The sequence below is a fragment of the Rana temporaria genome, chromosome 7 (assembly GCF_905171775.1).
Source record: "Rana temporaria chromosome 7, aRanTem1.1, whole genome shotgun sequence".
Taxonomy (NCBI): domain Eukaryota; kingdom Metazoa; phylum Chordata; class Amphibia; order Anura; family Ranidae; genus Rana; species Rana temporaria.
In genome coordinates, this window is record NC_053495.1 from 96,034,024 (window position 1) to 96,054,885 (window position 20,862).

General features: G+C 43.1%; 1 protein-coding gene across 1 annotated transcript in view; it reads right to left on the bottom strand.

The window, feature by feature from the left end:
* Positions 1 to 6,830: 6,830 nt before the first annotated feature.
* METTL11B (methyltransferase like 11B) overlaps positions 6,831 to 20,862 on the bottom strand; it is a 46,197-nt gene continuing 32,165 nt past the window's right edge. The window contains exons 3-4 of the mRNA XM_040359702.1: positions 9,982 to 10,231; positions 6,831 to 7,309 (exon numbers count right to left, since the gene is read on the bottom strand). Coding sequence (XP_040215636.1) covers positions 7,053 to 7,309; positions 9,982 to 10,231 — 507 coding nt within the window. The 3' untranslated portion in view covers positions 6,831 to 7,052. The remainder of the gene's footprint in view (positions 7,310 to 9,981; positions 10,232 to 20,862) is intronic.

Below are 20,862 nucleotides of genomic sequence, written 5' to 3' on the forward strand. Positions count from 1 at the left end.
GGTCTCTACAGCATCTAGTACAGCAGGGGTCTACCCCCAGTCCCATCCTCGCCAGCCTGGCCGGCGTGTAGTGAACCCATAGGAGTATGTAAAGTTGTGAAAGTCTCTGTGCCACGTTCAGGGAGCAAGCGGGAACCGCCTGCAAGGCCTCTTCCCACTGCTCATCCTCAAACGCTCCTACATCCCGTTCCCACAGCGCCACCGCCTTGTGAGGGGCACCCGGTAAGAAGAGGTTTAGCAGCATAGCATAGCAACTGGATATAAATCCCTTGTAGGAGGACACGTCCGATAGGTAATTAAAGACCGGTGCCACATCCATGACCCATATGTCATCCTCCCGCTGAGCTTCAAATGCATGTTTGAGTTGTAGGTAATAAAAGTGCATGGATGTCGGGAGCTGAAAGTCAGCCCTGAGCTCAGCGAAAGGTCTCAGCCGGCCTGCCCTTACAATGTGTGACATGAGGGATATGCCATGTTGTTTCCACCTCGAACCATACGGTATTTTCGCTATCTCACGGTAGTGTAAATTATCCAATATGGGGCTATATTTAGTGTACCCTGTCACACCCTGCATCATCCTGACCTTGTTCCAGACTTTCTGCATGAGTACATATGTGGGAAACCGTTTGTTGGATTTCGCATACCGCAAGGCCTCTAGTCCTTCTATCACTTCCCCCCCGGTCGTGAATCTGAGCAGCCGAACCGATGAGTCCCTCAGATTCAGCTGGAGGTCTTGTTGAGGGCCAACCACCCTCGCAATATGCTGCGCCTGGGAGGCCAAATAGTAGAGCCAGGGATTGGGCAATGCCAATCCGCCGGCCTCTTTTGGACATTGCAGTTGTTCAAGTTTGACCCTGGGGGGCTTTGCTAGCCAAATTAAAGAGCGGAAAATAGAATTAATGATTCTGAACTTTTTCAGAGGGATGACCATCGGGGAGTTGTGCAATATGTATAGTAATTGTGGCATAAGAATCATCTTTATCAAGTTCACCCTCCACAACCGGTGACAGTTTAAGTTTGCTCCACACCTTGACCCGGTCCCTACAGCGATTAAGCAAGGGGGTGAGGTTGAGTCTGACATAGTCTAGCGGGCATGCCGTAACCTGGACACCAAGGTACCGAAAAGATTCGGAGACCGGGATATCCTGAATAGTATGTATGGGCGGGAGAGGCCTTCGATCAAGCAGCAGCAAAGAGGACAGACCGTTGCATTTTTAACCAGTGGCTGATCTATTACCCGCTTGCCGACCAGCCGCTGGCTGCAGGTCGGCTCAGGTCGACGGCGGCAGGTCGGCTCCCCTGCACGAACGCTCGCCCCGACTCCCGTGCAAGTGCCCGTCGGGCACGATCGCCGCCGGGGACGCGCGATCGCCCGTTACAGAGCGGGGACCGGGAGCTGTGTGTGTAAACACACAACTCCCGGTCCTGTCAGGGAGAGAAATGACGATCTTCTGTATATACAATTATGAACAGAAGATCAGTAATTTCCCCTAGTGAGGCCACCCCACCTACAGTTAGAACACACCCAGGGAACATACTTAACCCCTTCCCTGCCCCCTAGTGTTAACCCCTTCACTGCCAGTGGCATTTTTATAGTAATCCAATGCGTTTTTATAGCACTGATCGCTATAAAAATGCCAATGGTCCCAAAAATGTGTCAAAAGTGTCCGAAGTGTCGCAGTACCGAAACAAAAATCGCTGATCGCCGCCATTACTAGTAAAAAAAAATATTAATAAAAATGCCATAAAAATAGCACTATTTTGTAAACGCTATAACTTTTGCGCAAACCAATCAATAAATGCTTATTGCGATTTTTTTAATGAAAAATATGTAGAAAAATACGTATTGGCCTAAACTGAGGAAAAAAATTTTTTTTTTATATATTTTTGGGGGATATTTATTATAGCAAAAATTGTCGCTCTATTTTTGTTTATAGCGCAAAAACTAAAAACCGCAGAGGTGATCAAATACCACCAAAAGAAAGCTCTATTTGTGGGGAAAAAATTACGCCAATTTTGTTTGAGAGCCACGCAATTGTCAGTTAAAGCGACGCAGTGCCGAATCGCAAAAAGTGCTCTGGTCTTTGACCAGCAATATGGTCTGGGGGTTAAGTGGTTAAATGTGGATTTTAATATATACTTATTTTTATATGTCCATACAATAAAATATATTTTTGTACATATTTGTTTTTTGTCGTGCCTAAAAAGACCAGGCCTACACACTCCAAATTATTTTTTTTAACAAGAGAGAACTCCAAATTCTCTTTAATCCAAACGGGACGTGGCACTGTCTACTTTATCATGTACCCACAGTACCACTCTGTGATGATACAGTAATTGCTTATTGTAAATAAATCAATTAACTTTCAATACAATCCAAGCTAAAACAAACATGGGCAAAGTTGTACCAATGAAAGTTTTACATTCCTCCACTTTTGACAGATATTTATTGATCTGATAAATGTTATATATTTTGAAACAGCACAGTGTGAATGGGTAGATTAAAAAAAGTGATAAATAATTGACAGCAATATTTTATTGACTACTTTGTCATAACTAGTATTCAACAATGCTACAAAGTAAATATAGATTTGAATACCTTTGCTAACAGATTACCTTTCTTAATTTAGTTTTATCAGAAAACAAAAAAATTCACATCTTTTCAGCACATTAACATTTAAAGTCAATGAAAAGCATTTTAATGCACTGTATCATTGACATGGCCTAGAAAAGAATCATTACATCCCATATCAAGATTAAATGTCAAACACAGATAATCTGACAATGAAAGAAAGTAAACATGGCTGTGAATTGCAATCAAGCTACATCAGGGGTGCCCAACCTTTTGGAGGTAGGATTCAAGTTTGTTTATGTCTTCCACTACTTAGAGGTGAATGGAGGGTCCAATTGGTCGGACTGACAGTGTAAAAGGGGCCCAAGGCTGCTTTCACACTAATGTGCTGTGGTTTAGCCGCACCACGGGTGCAACACAGTGTACCTTTGGCTTTGGCTTTCCTGCACTTTGCAAAAGACTTCTATTATTATATTCTGCAGGTTTGGGGCACTTTCAGAAAGCTCACCAAACTCGCAGGTAATAACAGAAGTCTGTGGCTCAATTCAGGTAACCTGCAAGTAAACTAATCTGCACCTGCGGATCAGTTTTAAAGCATCCCAGCAACCACTGCTGAAAAGATATGCCCATATATACACAGATTTTAGTAATAAACTGACCTTCAGCCCAGGTTCACACTGGGTACGATTTCCTTCGATTTGAGATGTGATTTCACATGTGAAATTGCATCTCAAATCGGCGGCAATGACACTGTCCTAATCTGTGCGACGCCGCATCTGCGGCATCTGCGGCACTGCACCGATTTCAAAAAGTAGTTCCGGTTCTACTTTTTTCGATTTCGGGCCGCGATTTACATAGACATCTGTGTCTCTTAAATCGCGGCCGAAATCGGGACTGCCGGCGGGAGTGAAATCGTGCGAGTTCAGCTGAACTCGCACAGCTTCACTCCCGCAGCCCAGTGTGAACCAGGGCTTAATAACAGTATTCTATTCTATTCCATCCCAGAGCAGGAGGTCGCGGGCCACATCAGAGGGCTCCGCGGGCCACATGTGGTTCCCGGGCCACTGGTTGGGCGCCCCTGAGCTACATTTTACAGTAGTGCTTCAGTACTGGTGACCATCTTTTACAGATTTAAAGCATATGAAAACCCAACCACTAAAATCTCAGATAATCTTAGCATGTTCATCTCATTTCATGTAACTTTTAAAATTTACAGGAAATTCACTAAAATAACACTTACTTATAAAGGGCTATCACAAAAGTTCTTGTTCATGAACCCCCTATTTTGGGTTGACAGTGCTTTGCCCCTGTGTCCCAATTACTCTCCTGCCTCTGCTGGAAACAAAAGCTGGCCATATACTGTATTTTTTTTATTTATTTTTTATTCACTCAGCGGGTTGAATGAAAAGAAAAAAACTAACAGATTCCTCCATCAACACAAAATGAGGTGGATAGAGTAATCCTTCAAACCGGGACATTGGATTCTGACAGCAGCAGCTATCAGAATACACTCATCAGCTGTAGCCAGTTGGCTGAAGTTGCTGATTGAGAAAGGTTTTTCAGCATATCCCTTCACCAAAAAAAGGTGAAAGTGTAGCGCTTAAAGTGACTAACAATAATGAAAATCAAATACCAATAAATATGAAGATATAACACACAAAGCACTGATAAATGAATTGTGTAGCAAATGTAAGAGTCCCTTTCTCAGAGGGACAAACAATGTATTGCTAGTACATGATGCAAAGTGAACTAATTATCTTCTTAACTGATAACCAGACATAAAGCTGATGTGATCAACTACTATTGAATATAATAGCTCACATACATCATAAAGACAATCAAATAAATAAGTGAATACATAAGTCTCTTTCCTTGAAAAACAAACAGTGTGCTGCTGGTACGTGATACAGAGTGAACTGTTAACCCGTTGGTTGATGATAGAACATAAAACTGGTATGATCAACAAATGTTGAATGAAATAAGTGAATGGATCAAAAAATAATAAGTGACTTCTCCAATGTGTTATTCCCACCACCGAAAGCAATGCAGGCTTACCGGAAACCAATGAGTTAAGATGACATATGCCACCGAAAGTCAGGGAAAGCTTAAAATGACTGATGTCATAAAGGCTCCTTAGCAGGGCAACACGTTAGCCGGTCATCAAATCCTCATTAAGATGGGTGAATGTAGACAAACTGGGAGCTGCGCTGGAAATGCGATCCCCAGATAGATGTTCTCACAGTATGTCAATGGTATAAAAGATAAGAGAAAGAAGTGGCCACATAGCGTAATCCCGTTTGTAAAAAAAAATATAAAATATTTATTTCCAGCTATCAAACTTACATTTAGCTGTAAAAAAAAAAAGCTTGTATACAAGTGGGGCAGCAGTGGAGTCCTCCCGACGCGTTTCGTGGTCAAAGCACTTTGTCTGGGGTGTCTCTCCACTGTAGCCCCCTCCAATTTATATGTAATCAGTACAATACAGCCCAATCAATGAAGATCTGACTCACCCTGTACATGCAGCAATGAAAAGCAGCACTTCTGCCTATCCAAGATGGCGCCGCAGCTTGCAATTTAAGCCTCATTGTGAATAAACTAAGCCTCAGCATCAGCATATGCAAACTGACAGAGGCAGGAAGTGGAGGGTACATTGTAAGAATTGCTAATCCTATACAAAAAAACAATCCTCTGCACAGCTAGGGGATGAATCTTAAATGTAGGGCTGTGTAAACTCAGTAAATATATAAAATATTAATTTAAAAGAAATGAAAAGATTAAAAAGACATTCTGGGGCGAAAAGCATGCTACTGCGCTCCTACCACGCCTCACTATGGGACAGTGAGAGGCATTCATTGCGGCCGGTCACGTGGGCCAATGACCGGTTGAGAGGCATGGACGATCGCCACGCCTCACTTTCCATATTAGGAGGCGTGCACTTGTGATTGGTCGCAATGGTGCATGCGCGAGCGTGACGACCACGCTATGGAACGCACGTGCGTTCCAACTAGGCGGACGGACGTCCCACCTGCTAGTCTGCAGCGCAGATGCACATAGACAACCAAGCCTCGTTTTAGAGGCGTATTTGCGTTCCATATGGGGCCCAGGAAATGATGTGTGTCCATATGTTAAAAGGAAAACTGCTGAATCTATTGAAAGAATTAAAAATGTCTGTCGAGACTAAAATATTAGGACAGAGCTGAAACATATGTTAGAATAAAATAAAAATTAAAAATATTTTATTAACTTTTGTGTATATAATATAACAGCCAAAATGCATATCAATTCATTCCCACATGTCACAACAACTTGTGCGGATAAGCACACGAATATAAATGTGGCAAAATGGAGGAACAGAGTTGCAATATAATGAAAAAATGGCAGAATGGCATTATATATGAACGCACAACTGCATATATAAAAAATAATTAATTTAAAATTTATTAAGGTAAGCTTCTACTGTCAATTAAAAACCAACCCCTTCACCAAACAATCAAATTCTGTCAAGTGGTAGCGGGCAAACACTGATTGGACCTTGCCTAGTCCCCATTGACTGAATTTTGATCAGTGTATGGCCAGTTTAAAAGACTATGCCTATGCTCATTGTACAGGCATGTTTCACAATTGTCACCACTAGGAAACCTATCCTAAGTAATATGCAGCAGCTGTTGTTGGGAGTGCCCACATGTAGATAGGAGGGGGATGCAAAGAGACTGAACGAAATCAGCAGCACTGAGATGCCAAAAACAATGCCAAAAAATGTAAAAACAGGAATTTCTTAAAAAAAAAAAAAAGTGGCAATTATTTATGATTCAAAGTGCTTAAAGGAGTTGTAAAGGAAAATGTTTTTTCACCTTAATGCAATCTATGCATTAAGGTGAAAAAACATCTGATGCTGCCGCCCCCTCGAGCCCCCGTTATACTTACCTGACCTCTCGAAGGTCCCGCGTGGTCCTGATATCCTCTTCGCCGCTCAGCCTGGCCGCTGATTGGCTAGAGCGGATGGATTGAGAGCAGCTCAGCCATTGGCTGGCGCTGCTGTCAATCACATCCTGTGATGCGGCACGCCGAGGGGCGGGGTCAAATGATACTGTGAGCGGCTATGGCCGCTCGCTGTATCATGGGAGCGCACCTGCAATTAGTGACCACCATGTGAGCTCTCGCATGACTGTGGTGACTAATTGCGGGGAAGACCAGAGACAGCCGCCGAGGGACCCCAGAAGACATGGATCGGGGGCAGTCTGTGCAAAACGAACTGCACAGTGGAGGTAAGTGAAACATGTTTGTTATTTAAAAAAAAAAATCCTTTAGTGACCCTTTAAAGCAGTATTAAATGCTACCACAAAATGACATAGAATAAAACCAATAAAGTAAATGCAGGCTAGCCACAAATGTTGGATGATAAAATACTGATAGAATGAAACCCCAAATGAGGAGTGAAAGGAATACTTCTCATAGCAAACAATGCAATGAAGTGAAATGACTATTGGATTGCAATCATCCATATTGGAACACAGAGTTCTGGAAAACCTCTTTGTCTCTCTTCTGCAAGGATGGCCATCCCGGCTCTCTCAACGATGTTTCTTAATACGTTAATTTCTCTAATCACACTGCTGTCAAGAGGATCCAGCCGACAACCTTGCCTGCTTACATTATCTTTTATTATTATGACACCATTTTCTTTCAAAGCATTTTTGCAGCGTAGGAGGAATATCAAGAGATCTCTGTCAGTCAAGTGACCTAAAAACAAAACAAAAATAAAACATATATAATAATACATGTATAATCAGCATAAGAATCGAGACTTTAAACAGCTTCTTATTAGTAATATACTGTAAGTAAATACAATCCCTCTGTACAAAGAAGGTGATATGCTATTCATAAATGGTGTTTTTCTTTTTTTTCTGTAAATGTTATCTACCTTCTATCTCTAGTCTCCCTGATTTGGTAAATACAGGCATACCCCACTTTTAAGTACATAATGGGGTTTATTTACTAAAGTTATAAAGCGCAAAATCTGGCTCACTTCTGCACAGAAACCAATGAGCTTCCAGGTTTTATTACCAGGCTTAATTGAACAAGCTGGGGTTAGAAGCTCATTGGTTTTTATGCAGAAGTTAGCCTGATTTGGCGCTTTCCAGCTTTAGTAAATAAACCCCATTGTGTACTTAAAAGTGAGGTATGCCTGTAGTTAAAAAGGGCTGTCTTAACTCTGCTTACCAAAACAAAATGGGTGCATTTCCCTTCTAGATATTGCCAAAAATCAGGTAAGCTCTCATCTAATGCAACTTCTCAACTAGTGCAAACATTCTGATCTTAAACTATGGGTGTCGCTAAAAGAGGCTACCTCTGCTAAATCTCTGTTTAGGTCCCCCCTGTGTCCTCCCCATCCCTGAAAGCTCACCCCACAAGAGGTGCAACCCTGAGCATATGTGCCACTGCTTTCAAGACCTTTGGGTTATCTCCAACCAACTCAACGTTATAGCTAATAATTGGCAACCCTAATTTTTCTCTGTGATCTAAAAGACAGCCTACTTCGTACTCTGACTTCTCAGAGTACACATCAAGTGTCTCACTTTATACTCTGTGGACATAGGCCATCCATGGGAATCTAACTGCTCCTGACAGTGCTTATATCCTGACCAGTGTTGCTAACCTCCAGCAGCATTCTCTGACAAATCATGAACAATTTACTGACGCAGCACTTTTTTTTACTGACAATCTGAAAAGTTTCAAAACAAATAGATGAGAGAGGCAGGGTACACACTGCTCCCTGGCTGTGCAATGGTATGGTTTCCCCATCACCTCTTTAATGCAGTGAAAGAGGTTCCATCACCCTCTAACCCCCCCCCCCCCCCCCAATTTTATTTTGGACAACTACCTGTATATTCAACATATATAAATTCATAACAAATAGAGAAGCTGCTTGTACGCCGCAGGTAGCAGGCTCTGCTAGGAAGATCAAGGAGGGACTCCTAAATTTTAGTTTGTCGGCCGCAAGGGCTGTAATACCCATGTTTTGGAGATCTCCCAACCCCCTGGGAACAGAAGAGTGGGTAGAGCAAATGCATTATTTATGGAGAATGGAAGAATTAACCGCAATGATAAATGACAACAGAAATAAATTTCTCGCAGTGTGGAAATCTTTCTGCACAACTCTGAAAATGACTGAGTTGTTAGAAGTGGATTATATAGTAAAATTCGTTAATTGGGGTTTGGGTGGAGAGAGGTATATTTATTTGTCCCCCCCCCCCCCCCCCCCTTTTTTTTATTATTCCCTGAGTGGTTGGGGGTTGGGTTTATGGAGGAGATGTCTTAAGAATTCTTCCCGTTATGATAATGTAGAATGTGGTAAATTTATTTAGGAATAGAGGGACACATAATTGAAGATTATGTGAATATTGTTGTGACAGACCCAGCTAGGACAGGGGCTTTTGGAGGGGACTGGAGGGTGGCTTCTTACCCACTGACTATGTGCCCTGGCTTTTAAAGGAACACTACTCTTTGGGAGGTGTATGCCTGGGGAACCCTTGGAGTCATCTTGTTTCTGATTCAAGTTCATGTTTCCCCAAAACACACAGACTCTGGGAATAATGGCCCTGGATCAATGTTTTAGGGCCCAGATGCCCCATTACCAACAATGACTGCTACGTCCGGCCGGCACTTTTTTTTTACGTCGTTTGCGTTCGGCTTTTTCTGGCGTATAGTTAAAGCTACTGTTATGAGGCGTACTCAATGTTAAGTATGGCCGTCGTTCCCGTGTACAATTTCGAATTTTTTAACGTTGTTTGCGTAAGTCGTTCGCGAATAGGAATTTGCGTAGAATGACGTCACCGTCGTAAGCATTGACTGGTTCCGGTTTAATTTCGAGCATGCGCACTGGGATACCCCCACGGACGGTGCATGCGCAGTTAAAAAAAACCATTTACGTCAGGTCACGACGTATTTACATAAAACACGCCCCCATCACAGATATTTTAATGGCGCGCCATTACGCCGCCAAAGATACACTACGCCGCCGTAACTTACGGCGCGCATTCTTTGTGGATTTGAAAAAAAAAAAGTTACGGCGGCGTAGTGTATCTTAGGTACGCTGCGCCCAGCCGAGAGAAGCGCCGATCTACGTGGATCTGGCCCTATGTCTCTATTTATACCTATACAGGTGCTACACTGCGTGCATGTTCTTGCACATTTTGATGCATCACATTTACTGTTTCGGTGCGGCGTGATTTAAAAAAAAGGATGCTCGCACTTGTTTCGTGTGATTTTTGCACCTAGTGCAGCCCACTGCCGCACTGTAACAGTAACATGTTATTTCACTCAAATATGAACAGAGCCTACAGATTTACAGTACTTTTATGATGTTGCTGGTTGTGAGTTATTTATTTGGTGCTTGAATATCAATTACCAACCTGAAACCCACTGCATCCAGATTACATCATACTTTCTTGGGGTGGGAATGAAGTCTTGTAGACAGTAGCAATAAAGAGTTTCAACATGGTCTGCTTCTTCTTCTAGATAGTTTTGGGCTTCTTCTAGGAAAGGCTCCGTCATATCCACCAGTTCAATAGTATTGAAAACTGGTAAAAGGACATTTTTACTCACTCTTCCAATTCCCGAGCCACAATCAAGAGCATATCCTGTACCAGCTTTTCCAGGTCCCTGTAATTGGGGGGGAAATAATGCAGGTCAAAACATGCCATAAACCAATAGCAATCAAAATAACACAACATAATTGAAAAAAGTAAAAGTAAATAAATTACTTTAATCAAATTGTAAAAAGTAATTAAAAAAATTGCAAAAAAATATAAAAATATTACAAACATATATGGGAATACTGTATATACATGTCCAATTGACATAAAATCCAAAACAAGACGTACACTGTGCTTGAAATAATCAGATAAATAATCCTTCCAAGGTAGGGATGTAAATGCTAACAAGAACTAAACAGTTTTCTGCAGTTCAAATGGCTAAAAAAACAATACATGCACTCCGTACTTGGAATAATCAGATGAATGATCCTTCCAAACCGTCTCTGGGTCAAATATCCTCCTACAGGGCTTTCGGTTTGCAACACTTGTCTCCCAAAAAGATATTATTCAAAGCAAAGGGAAAAAAGGGAACATTTTATACTTACCTGACGGTAATTTTCCTTTCCTGATGCAAGCATGACAGCATATACGTATGGGAAGGCTCCGCCTCCCTGCCTAATTCAGGATCGGTTATACTATAAAAGTAGGTCTCCTCCCTTCCTGCAGTATTCTCGTAATTTAGTACCACTGCAAAGGCCTTTAGTATATTTTTGTGATTTTTTTTTTTGGAAAGGGACCTATATGTTGTCATGCTTGCAGGAAAGGAAAATGACCGTCAGGTAAGTATAACATTTTCTCTTTTCCTGTAATATCACACAGTCAAACTGTACTGTTGTTAAAGCCGCAGGATCCACTTTATAGTGGTTTAGATTTATGACCTTGGTAATTTGGTCTCCTCCAGAGCCATAGAAGAGAAACTGGAAGACATGCCCTAACTAACTAATCTACAACCTATCTATGATATTAATAAACCCTGGCTAGCTAATATCCCCCTGCTAGCAGGGTAACATCCTATCACTTTTTAACATTGGTCCTAAAGTCCATAATAAGTCTATACAAAATGGAATAAGGACAATTTTCCAACAACAGGTCCTCCTCCTTTAAAGTGGAAAGGCCGAACAAGCCCATCCCCACCCTAGCAACAGAAACTCTTAAAGTAGGAAGGGGAGAGGAAACAAACTGGCCATGTCCGCTTCAGTAAAGAAAAGGCAGAGGGTCCCCTCTGCAGCTCAGAAAGTGGTTCTCTTCAGGGCTGGAATTTCTAGCATCAGCCATTTTACAGATAAGAGTAGACCAAGCAGGAACCCCATGTGACAGTAGTAACATGGAGGGGGGTCAACCCTGCTTAGCAGTAGTAGAATGGATCAGGAATCTGAAGTGTCCTCCCATCAGGCCCCCGTACAGTAGTTGAGTGGAAGCAAGGCGGCTGTCCTGCTTTTACCACCACTACTCTGTTTTTGTAAATATTACCACTCATTGTTGGTATCCTGGAAGCAGGTCCAGACTTTAGGATGATAAGGCCCTTTGCAGAGCTTTAGCACATGCAGAAAGTCCCACTAGGACCGAGCTTTAATCTGCTGCTTGTAGGCAAAGTTTTGTGCTTAAGCTCAAGACAAAGAAATTGGTGGCTCTGACAGCAATCTTTGCTGGACATAGGCCCTGTCCAATTGCAATCATTTAGCCCTTTGTAGTAGCTGCTCCACCACATCCTCATGTTCTGCTGGATCAGAAACACTGGACAGTTAATGATATCTTGCATTTGGCTAAAGCATCCCCCCAGTATCATTCAGTGTCAGATGAGCCGACTGAAGCCCAATTATCTGCATCTGCGTCCAGGGGACAGAAAAGTGCGTTTATCCTGGGGGGACTCAAAGTATATTGCCCCACCACTGTCACTTCACACCAGCTCACCTGAGGACTCATCTGACTCTGGCTCCTTCCAAGTGGGAGCAACAGGGCGAATAGTGGCAGCTGGCTTGTCTGGGGTTCCTCCCCATTCTGGCATGGTAGCTCCGCTGGTTGCCATCGAGTATGGTAGCACTACTTGTTGCTCAGGATGTCCCAAGCACACTGTAGCCCCCCCCCCCCTCGATAGCTGGATCCGCACATGGTTGCCATGGGCAACAACAGCTTTAACAGGAGTGAACAGCGGCGCTAGATATGGTGATAACATAAAATCATATAGCAACTGGAATATAGGTATACATAAAATGTCTGTGTGTGTAAGCACACATAATATTAAAACATTTGTTAAAACATAATGTCCATAAATGATCTGAGATCTTGTATGATTAGCACCTGGAGGCAGCTTCCTTAGAGTGAAGCGATGGACTCTGTGTAGAAATGGGAACAGAGGGGTGCCAGACTGAGTGCAGTATAAATCATCTATTTAATTAAAACAAGTAGTAACTCACAGGTTAAATTAGGTGAGTTCAGTATGTGGTGAAAATAGCCAGTCCTGGAGTCTCATAAACATCCTATTTGGCGTCCAGTTTTCCCTTTACAGCCTGGGGCACTGGTGTGAACTTACAGGGATCCAATGGCTGGGAACCAGGAAGCAGGAAGCGGAAAGCAGCTGGTCGTAACGTCACAGGAAATGTGATTATTCACAGTGGAAAGGAATGGTATTGCATTTCCAAGCTACAGCTTCTTCATCAGACCATGCTTGGCTGGCAAACCTGGCAGTCTAAATACAGAGGAAATAGAAACAGAGAGATCTGATGGGCTGGCCGGCCCGTCAATCAAATAGACATATATAAAGAGGTAGATGGTTGTAGACCGAAGTGAATGTAAATATGAGTAAAAAGCTTGCCGATTAAATAGTGGATGATGATAATTTTATGACATTTAAAGAAGTCAAACAATTATTGATTAAAAATATAAATGCATAAATATACTTTGAATATAAAATTAATACATTTGTATGAATAAATCAATTAACTAAAAAATTAATTGGTAATCAATCAATCATTATAAATTATAACGAGTTAATAAAATTAATGAAATGGTGAAAATGGAGGAAGGAGATGATTCTATGCTAGATATAGTGCCTTGCGAAAGTATTCGGCCCCCTTGAACTTTGCGACCTTTTGCCACATTTCAGGCTTCAAACATAAAGATATAAAACTGTAATTTTTTTTGAAGAATCAACAACAAGTGGGACACAATCATGAAGTGGAACGAAATTTATTGGATATTTCAAACTTTTTTAACAAATAAAACACTGAAAATATGGGCGTGCAAAATTATTCAGCCCCCTTAAGTTAATACTTTGTAGCGCCACCTTTTGCTGCGATTACAGCTGTAAGTCGCTTGGGGTATGTCTCTATCAGTTTTGCACATCGAGAGACTGAAATTTTTGCCCATTCCTCCTTGCAAAACAGCTTGAGCTCAGTGAGGTTGGATGGAGAGCGTTTGTGAACAGCAGTTTTCAGTTCTTTCCACAGATTCTCGATTGGATTCAGGTCTGGACTTTAACTTGGCCATTCTAACACCTGGATATGTTTATTTGTGAACCATTCCATTGTAGATTTTTCTTTATGTTTTGGATCATTGTCTTGTTGGAAGACAAATCTCCGTCCCAGTCTCAGGTCTTTTGCAGACTCCATCAGGTTTTCTTCCTGTATTTGGCTCCATCCATCTTCCCATCAATTTTAACCATCTTTCCTGTCCCTGCTGAAGAAAAGCAGGCCCAAACCATGATGCTGCCACCACCATGTTTGACAGTGGGGATGGTGTGTTCAGGGTGATGAGCTGTGTTGCTTTTATGCCAAACATAAAGTTTTGCATTGTTGCCAAAAAGTTTGATTTTGGTTTCATCTGACCAGAGCACCTTCTTCCACATGTTTGGTGTGTCTCCCAGGTGGCTTGTGGCAAACTTTAAGAGATCTAAAGAGATTCCCAGCCCCCCCAGAGATCTAAAGAGATTCCCAGCCCCCCCCCCCCAGAGATCTAAAGAGATTACCAGCCCCTCCCAGAGATCTAAAGAGATTCCAAGCCTCCCCAGGAAATCCCTTTCTTCCAAGAGATCTAAAATGATTCCCAGCCTCCCTATAGAGCCCCAAACATACCCATACCCGCCAGAGATCTAAAAGGATTCTTAGCCTCCCCAGCTCTCCCAGAGATCTAAAAAGATTCCCGGCCTCCCTAGAGAGCCCCATAGATTCCCAGCCTTCATAGAGAGCCCCAGAGTTTTCCAGAGCTCTAAAAAAGATTCACAGCCTCCCCAGAAATCCCAAGCCTCTGTGTCCTGTTCCCTATACAACCCTATGAGCAGATTTTTAACTTAGTTGGACTTCTGTTCTTCCTCTGTCTTTTCATTCCCATACACAGCCTCTACTTGTGTACATAGGCCTTTCCTGCATGCATAGCCTTATCTCATTATCTACAACCTGTACATTGGCCCCATCCACAGCCTGCTCAGACACAATGATCCTGCTCTCCTAGTCGTGTCTTTCCTTTTACTCCCCACACAACTCTTCTCCATTGTATCCATACTGCTTGGGACAGGTCCTCTTCCTCCATAGAGGAGGGCTGACCATGACAGTCCCGGTCCCCGGGGATTGGAGAGGGAGGGAGGGGGGGTTCCCAGCTTACCTTTCCTGTGCCGGGCGGACGTGTGGCATTCAGTCAGCACATTGCTGGGCGCCCCGGCTCCATCCTTCCAGCACACAGGATGCCGGGGACCCGCTCACCGACCCCCGCTGGCCACACACACCCCGGCTTTCCTAACATGAATGACACTTCCTGCACACTCAGCTCCAACTACCACCACACTGTACACAGCCCGTACGATCTTCCGGAAACGCACAGCCTGCTGGGTAGCCTTCTGGAGCCGCTGAAGCCCGGTCGGCCATCATCGTTAAGGGCAACCCGGTGCCCGCGGCCATCATTTTTACGGGCACTGCTGCCCATAAATGGACTTTAACGGACAGCCCGAAAACGGGCTCAAATTACGGACTGTCCGTAAAATAACGGACGGTTGGCAACACAGTCTGCACTTTAAACGGACCTCTGAGACTATCACAGTGCAGGTGCATTTATATGGAGACTTGATTACACACAGGTGGATTCTATTTATCATCATTAGTCATTTAAGTCAACATTGGATCATTCAGAGATCCTCACTGAACTTCTGGAGAGAGTTTGCTGCACTGAAAGTAAAGGGGCTGAATAATTTTGCACGCCCAATTTTTCAGTTTTTATTTTTTTTTTAAAGTTTGAAATATCCAATAAATGTCGTTCCACTTCATGATTGTGTCCCATTTGTTGTTGATTCTTCTTCTTTATGTTTGAAGCCTGAAATGTGGCAAAAGGTCGCAAAGTTCAAGGGGGTCGAATACTTTCGCAAGGCACTGTATATCTGTTTCTATTTCCAGTATTTAAGATTGCCAGGTTTGCCAGCCAATCATGGTCTGATGAAGAAGCTATAGCTTGGTGTATGCATTACCATTCCTTGCCACTGTCAATCACATTTCCTATTCCTGTGACGTCACGACCAGCTGCTTTCCGTTTTCTGCTTCCTGGTTCCCAGCCTCCTCTGTATCCCTGTAAGATCACACCAGTGTCCCAGGCTGTAAAGGGAAAACAGGACGCCAAATAGGACATTTATGAGACTCCAGGACTGGCGATTATCACCACATAAAAAAATAAAATAAAATTGTCAATTATTCAGTGAAACATCAGCAACCAGTACAATATTGAGGAAAATCAATAACAAATTATATATGGTTAAGTTGCAGCGCTTAAAGTGGTTGCAAACCTTTGTGTTTTTTCACCTTAATGCATCTTAATGCAATGGTAATTCACTCTGTGGTAAGCAGGAGATAGAAAAACCCATCACCAACACCCAACAAAACAGCTGCTTACCCTATTCAGTAGACCCTCATCACAAAAGGTCACATCAACACGTAAAAGGTACAAAGGAAGCCCATCAATCTTCATACACTTAATGGCAGCAGATTGGATAGTGGATGCAGCAAACCCAGGTATAACTCTCCTTATTCAAAAATACACTCCAGCAATGATCACCACATGGTCATCATCCCATGTAGACAAAAGGAGATAAACCTTGTTGCGCGGTACATCAGGACAATATTTATTCAAGTAAAACTATTGAAATTGGACTCACATTGATAACAAACAAACAAGCTCTGTTTGCATGTATGCAGCCCTTCCCCACCAGAAAGATGGCCACCATGTCCCAGCATGCAGTAGTGTCTCGTCGCTGACTCCTCCCTATGCCGTTTCGTCAGAGAATGATGTCTCCTTTTGTTGTGATGTCGGTTCCGGGATTTTACATCAGAGACCCGATCAAAGCAGAATCCGGCTTTGTTCGGGTCTCAGCCTAAGCAGAGAACGTGACGGATGGTGGCTTGGTTCTCCTGTTGGGACAAGAGGCCTGGGAAAAGCAGTGGAAGGTGGAGGGCGGGGGGGACATCCCCTCCCGCTCCTTAGTAAAATAGCCGAGCGGCTTTAGCACGGCGGCGCAATTGTCATTTAACCACTTGCTTACTGGGCACATAAACCCCCTTCGTGCCCAGGCGAAATTTCAGCTTCCGGCACTGCATCGCTTTAACTGACAATTGCGCGGTCGTGCGACGTGGTTCCCAAACAAAATTGGCGTCCTTTTTCCCCCACAAATAGAGCTTTATTTTGGTGGTATTTGATCACCTCTGCGGTTTTTATTTTTTGCACTATAAACAAAAAAAGAGCGACAATTTAAAAAAATATATATATATTTTTTACTTGTTGCTATAATAGATATCCCAATTTTTTTTTTTAAAAACTATTTTTTTTCTCAGTTAAGGCCGATACGTATTTTTCGACGTATTTTTGTAAAAAAAAAAAAAAATATCGCAATAAGCGACTGGTTTGCGCAAAAGTTATAGTGCCTACAAAATGGGGGATAGATTTATGTTTTTTTTACTTGTAATGGCGGCGATTTGCGAATTTTTTGTCAGGGCTGCGATATTGCGACGGACGTATCGGACACTTTTGACACAATTTTGGGACCATTCACATTTATACAGCGATCAGTGCTATAAAAATGCACTAATTACTGTATAAATGTGACTGGCAGTGAAGGGGTTAACACTAGGGGGTGAGGAAGGGGTTAAATGTATTCCCTCACTGTGTGGGGGAGGGGACTGACTGGGGGAGGTGACCGATGCTGTGTCCCTATGTAAAGGGACACAGATCGGTCTCCTCTCTCCCTCACAGCACGCGGAGCTCTGTGTTTACACACAGAGCTCCACGTCCTGCTGTGTTACCGACGATCGCGAGTGTCTGGCGGACATCGCGGCCGCCAGGCACTCGCATCGGCTCCCGAGTGATGCGCCGGGCACGTTGTTTCCCTGCTGCGTGCCCCCAGCGGCGCGCACAGGGAACAACAACAGCAGGACGTCCATGGACGTCCACCCGGCACTTGAGAGCCGCGCTGTGGACGTCTTTCGACCATAGCGCGGATCTCAAGTGGTTAAAGCAACGCAGTGCCGTATCGCAAACAATAGTATAGTCATTAAGGGGGTAAATCCTTCCAGGCTGAATTGGATAAGATAAAAAAAAAAAAATCTGGACTTTAGAACCACTTTAACTCTTGCTCCTCTGTGTACACGGAAGCCAAACTAGATTTACTTACACTAGCAACAGGGAGGGTGCTACATTTGTGTCTGCAGAATAAATGAATGAGAACATTGCCTTTATAGCTGTCACAGGGATGTAATGTACTGATATGTCTACTGGAATTTGTAAATTGCTGGCATGTGCTACATATAAAAAGTATTTGTCACAGCATTTTATGTAGCTGACAGGGAGTCCCTGCAGTAGCAACCAAGATCAGAAATTGGAAGTAAAAATATCCTGACCTTCTCTTCTGCACAAAGCACACAGGCAGGCATTTCTTTAAGCTGGTTTAACATACCCTAGCAAAAGTGTGTCCATTCTAAAGCAGACAAGCTTGTGAACCGTGTTGATAAGTTTTAGTTTTGCAGCATGTACAGGAGATGAGTGCAGAGGACCTGGCATTGGACAGTACAGTATGTGCAGGAGAGGAGTGCAGATGGCATGACAGTGGCAGTATGAGCAAAAGAGAAGTGTGAAGGGAAAATAACAAGTGTGGAGGGTATCAAATGTTGCAGCACGTACAGCAAAAGTGTACAGAATGACAGTGGGCATTATGTATGGAAGAAGAACATCAGAGGGTATGACAAGGGGCAGGAGAGGAGAACAAAGCTGGTGTAATCTATTGGTAAAGCAGGTCTGAGGCCCCAGATTTCCCCTTCTGCCCTACCTTTGCACCTGAGATTGGTGCACCACAACACCCTGCTATCAGAGCTATAGCCTTTAGATTGGTAAAAATTGTTCAACAAGTCAGTCTGTGAAAGTGACCAGGTAGAGTAAGCTAAATTGTGACTGGCACAGGACCTGAAAGATCCCTGCTATTACTGTAGTAGCACTGACTGCTGCAATGATTTTCAGCTTCTACGGTGATATCCCAGGTGTGGGATATGCATACGTTCATTGGTTCAAGCTGGACCAATGTATCTATGCGGTAACAATTATACCTAGAGTTCACAAGGTAGGTGTTATGTTACACTATAAATAAAAGTGTACTGTCCCACAGACACTTCAGAAGAAATGAGCAGGAGCATGGTGGTAGTTTAAAACCCTATTCCTGGCAACCAAAAAATTATCCCTTGCAGTTAGATGTGCTCGTACTGAAAGTGTTAATTGCGCATTTAGGGCTATGGGAACAAATAAGAAGATTCGCTAACCCAATCTTCAGCACCATCCCACAGCTAGACCAGACAAGACCAGAAGACATCCTCTTCTCCCCAGCGGTCTAGGATCTTGATGTCATCTAGAACAGTGGTTCTCAACCTCAGTCCTCAAGTACCCCCAACAGGCCATGTTTTGGGAACTTCTCTTAGATAAAATTGCTGTCCAAAATACCAAGCCAATAACTCTGATTTAAAGCACCTGTGCAAGATAACCGAAAACCTGCAAACATGGCCTGTTTGAGTACTAGAGGACTGAGGTTGAGACCCTGCATTGGATGTGTTGGGGGCCAAGAGAAAGTCCAATTAGGGGAGCGCCATCTAGGGAGTAGGAAATCAGGTAAGTAAAAGTGTTTCCCCTTTCCCTTAGGGCTCTTTCACACGGGCGGCCTGTTTATGTCCGCCTGCCAGTTTTTTAGGCGGACCTGAACGGGTGCTCCGTGCTCCTCTATGGAGCCGCAGATGTCAGCGGTGACATGCCTGCTGACATCCGACCCGCTCCGATCCGCCAAAGTGTGACGTAGGAAAAACCTACTTTTACATCCGTCTGGCGGATCGGATCGGGTGAACACGGACAGGCGGTCCGTGTTCATCCGATCCCCCATAGGGGAGAGCGGAGAAAAGACAGGGCGGTCCCTGCACAGTGTGCAGAGACCGCCCTGTCATCCGCCGGCTCAGCGGGGATCAACGGAGCGATCCCCGCTGAGCAAGCAGAGGTTCACGGGGTGGATCATTACTGATCTGCCCCGTGTGAAAGGGGCCTTAGACAAAATTTGCAAATTAACCCCTGCAGTGCATGTGCAACCCCACTGCAAGGCATACTTTTACATTTTCCTGGATTTGAGCTATAATGTATGCAGGTAGAAAAGTCCAAACTGTGCAGGCACTAACAAGGCAAATGTGTGAAAAGAACACCAAAACATATGTAGCAGGACATAAGAAGGTGACCAATCCAATCAGTACAGTGCCCAGAATCTACTCATGGCTTTTCAGTTCTCTTTGCAGTTCTCAGATTAGGGTGATATTTAATTCTAAACTAGAAAATAAATAAAAAATAAAGTGCACTGGCCTAGTGCATTACCACAAATGCCATTTACTAAAAAAAGTGGATAAAAATACTCACAGAGGCTTAGAATATACAATAATTCAATAGATCCTATGACAGGGTCTCTTGGCACCTCAAATGCAACTCTGGCAAGTCAAGTGGTAAATCCTTGGCACCCAGTATTCAATGTTCCTATTTACAGCCTTGTCAACCCTAATTGTGGCTGTGAAAGTCTTATGAGGTAAAAAAAAAGCAAGTTAAACGTGTTAAAAAAAGTAAAATCTTTAAATAATATTTAACCCCCAAAAAATTATTATATATATACTGTATATGCAGTTAGGTCCATATATGTTTGGACACAGGCACAATTTTTAGACTTTTGGCTCTGTTTGCCACCAGAATAAAATTAAAACAAAACAAGTGCTTTAATTCAAGGGGTTGAACATAAACATACACACATTGGGGCAGATCCACAAAGATCTGCCCGGCGCAGCATATCTGAGATACGCTACGCCGCCGTAACTTACTTGTGTTTGGTTTGAATCCAGAAAGAATTTGCGCCGTAAGTTACGGCGGCGTAGTCTATCTCTTGCAGCGTAAGGGCGCGTAATTCAAATGCGGCGAGTAGGGGGCGTGTTTCATTTAAATGAAGTGCCTCCCCACGCCGAACGAACTGAGGATCTGCCCCATTATATATATATATATATATATATATATATATATATATATATACATACATTCACACACACATTTTAGGAACTGCAACCATTTTTATAAACAGTAGGATGTCCAATTACAATGTAATTGGACAAATAAATATAATATTAAATAAAATGTTCATTTGTAATATTTTGCTGAGAATCCTTTACTGGCAAT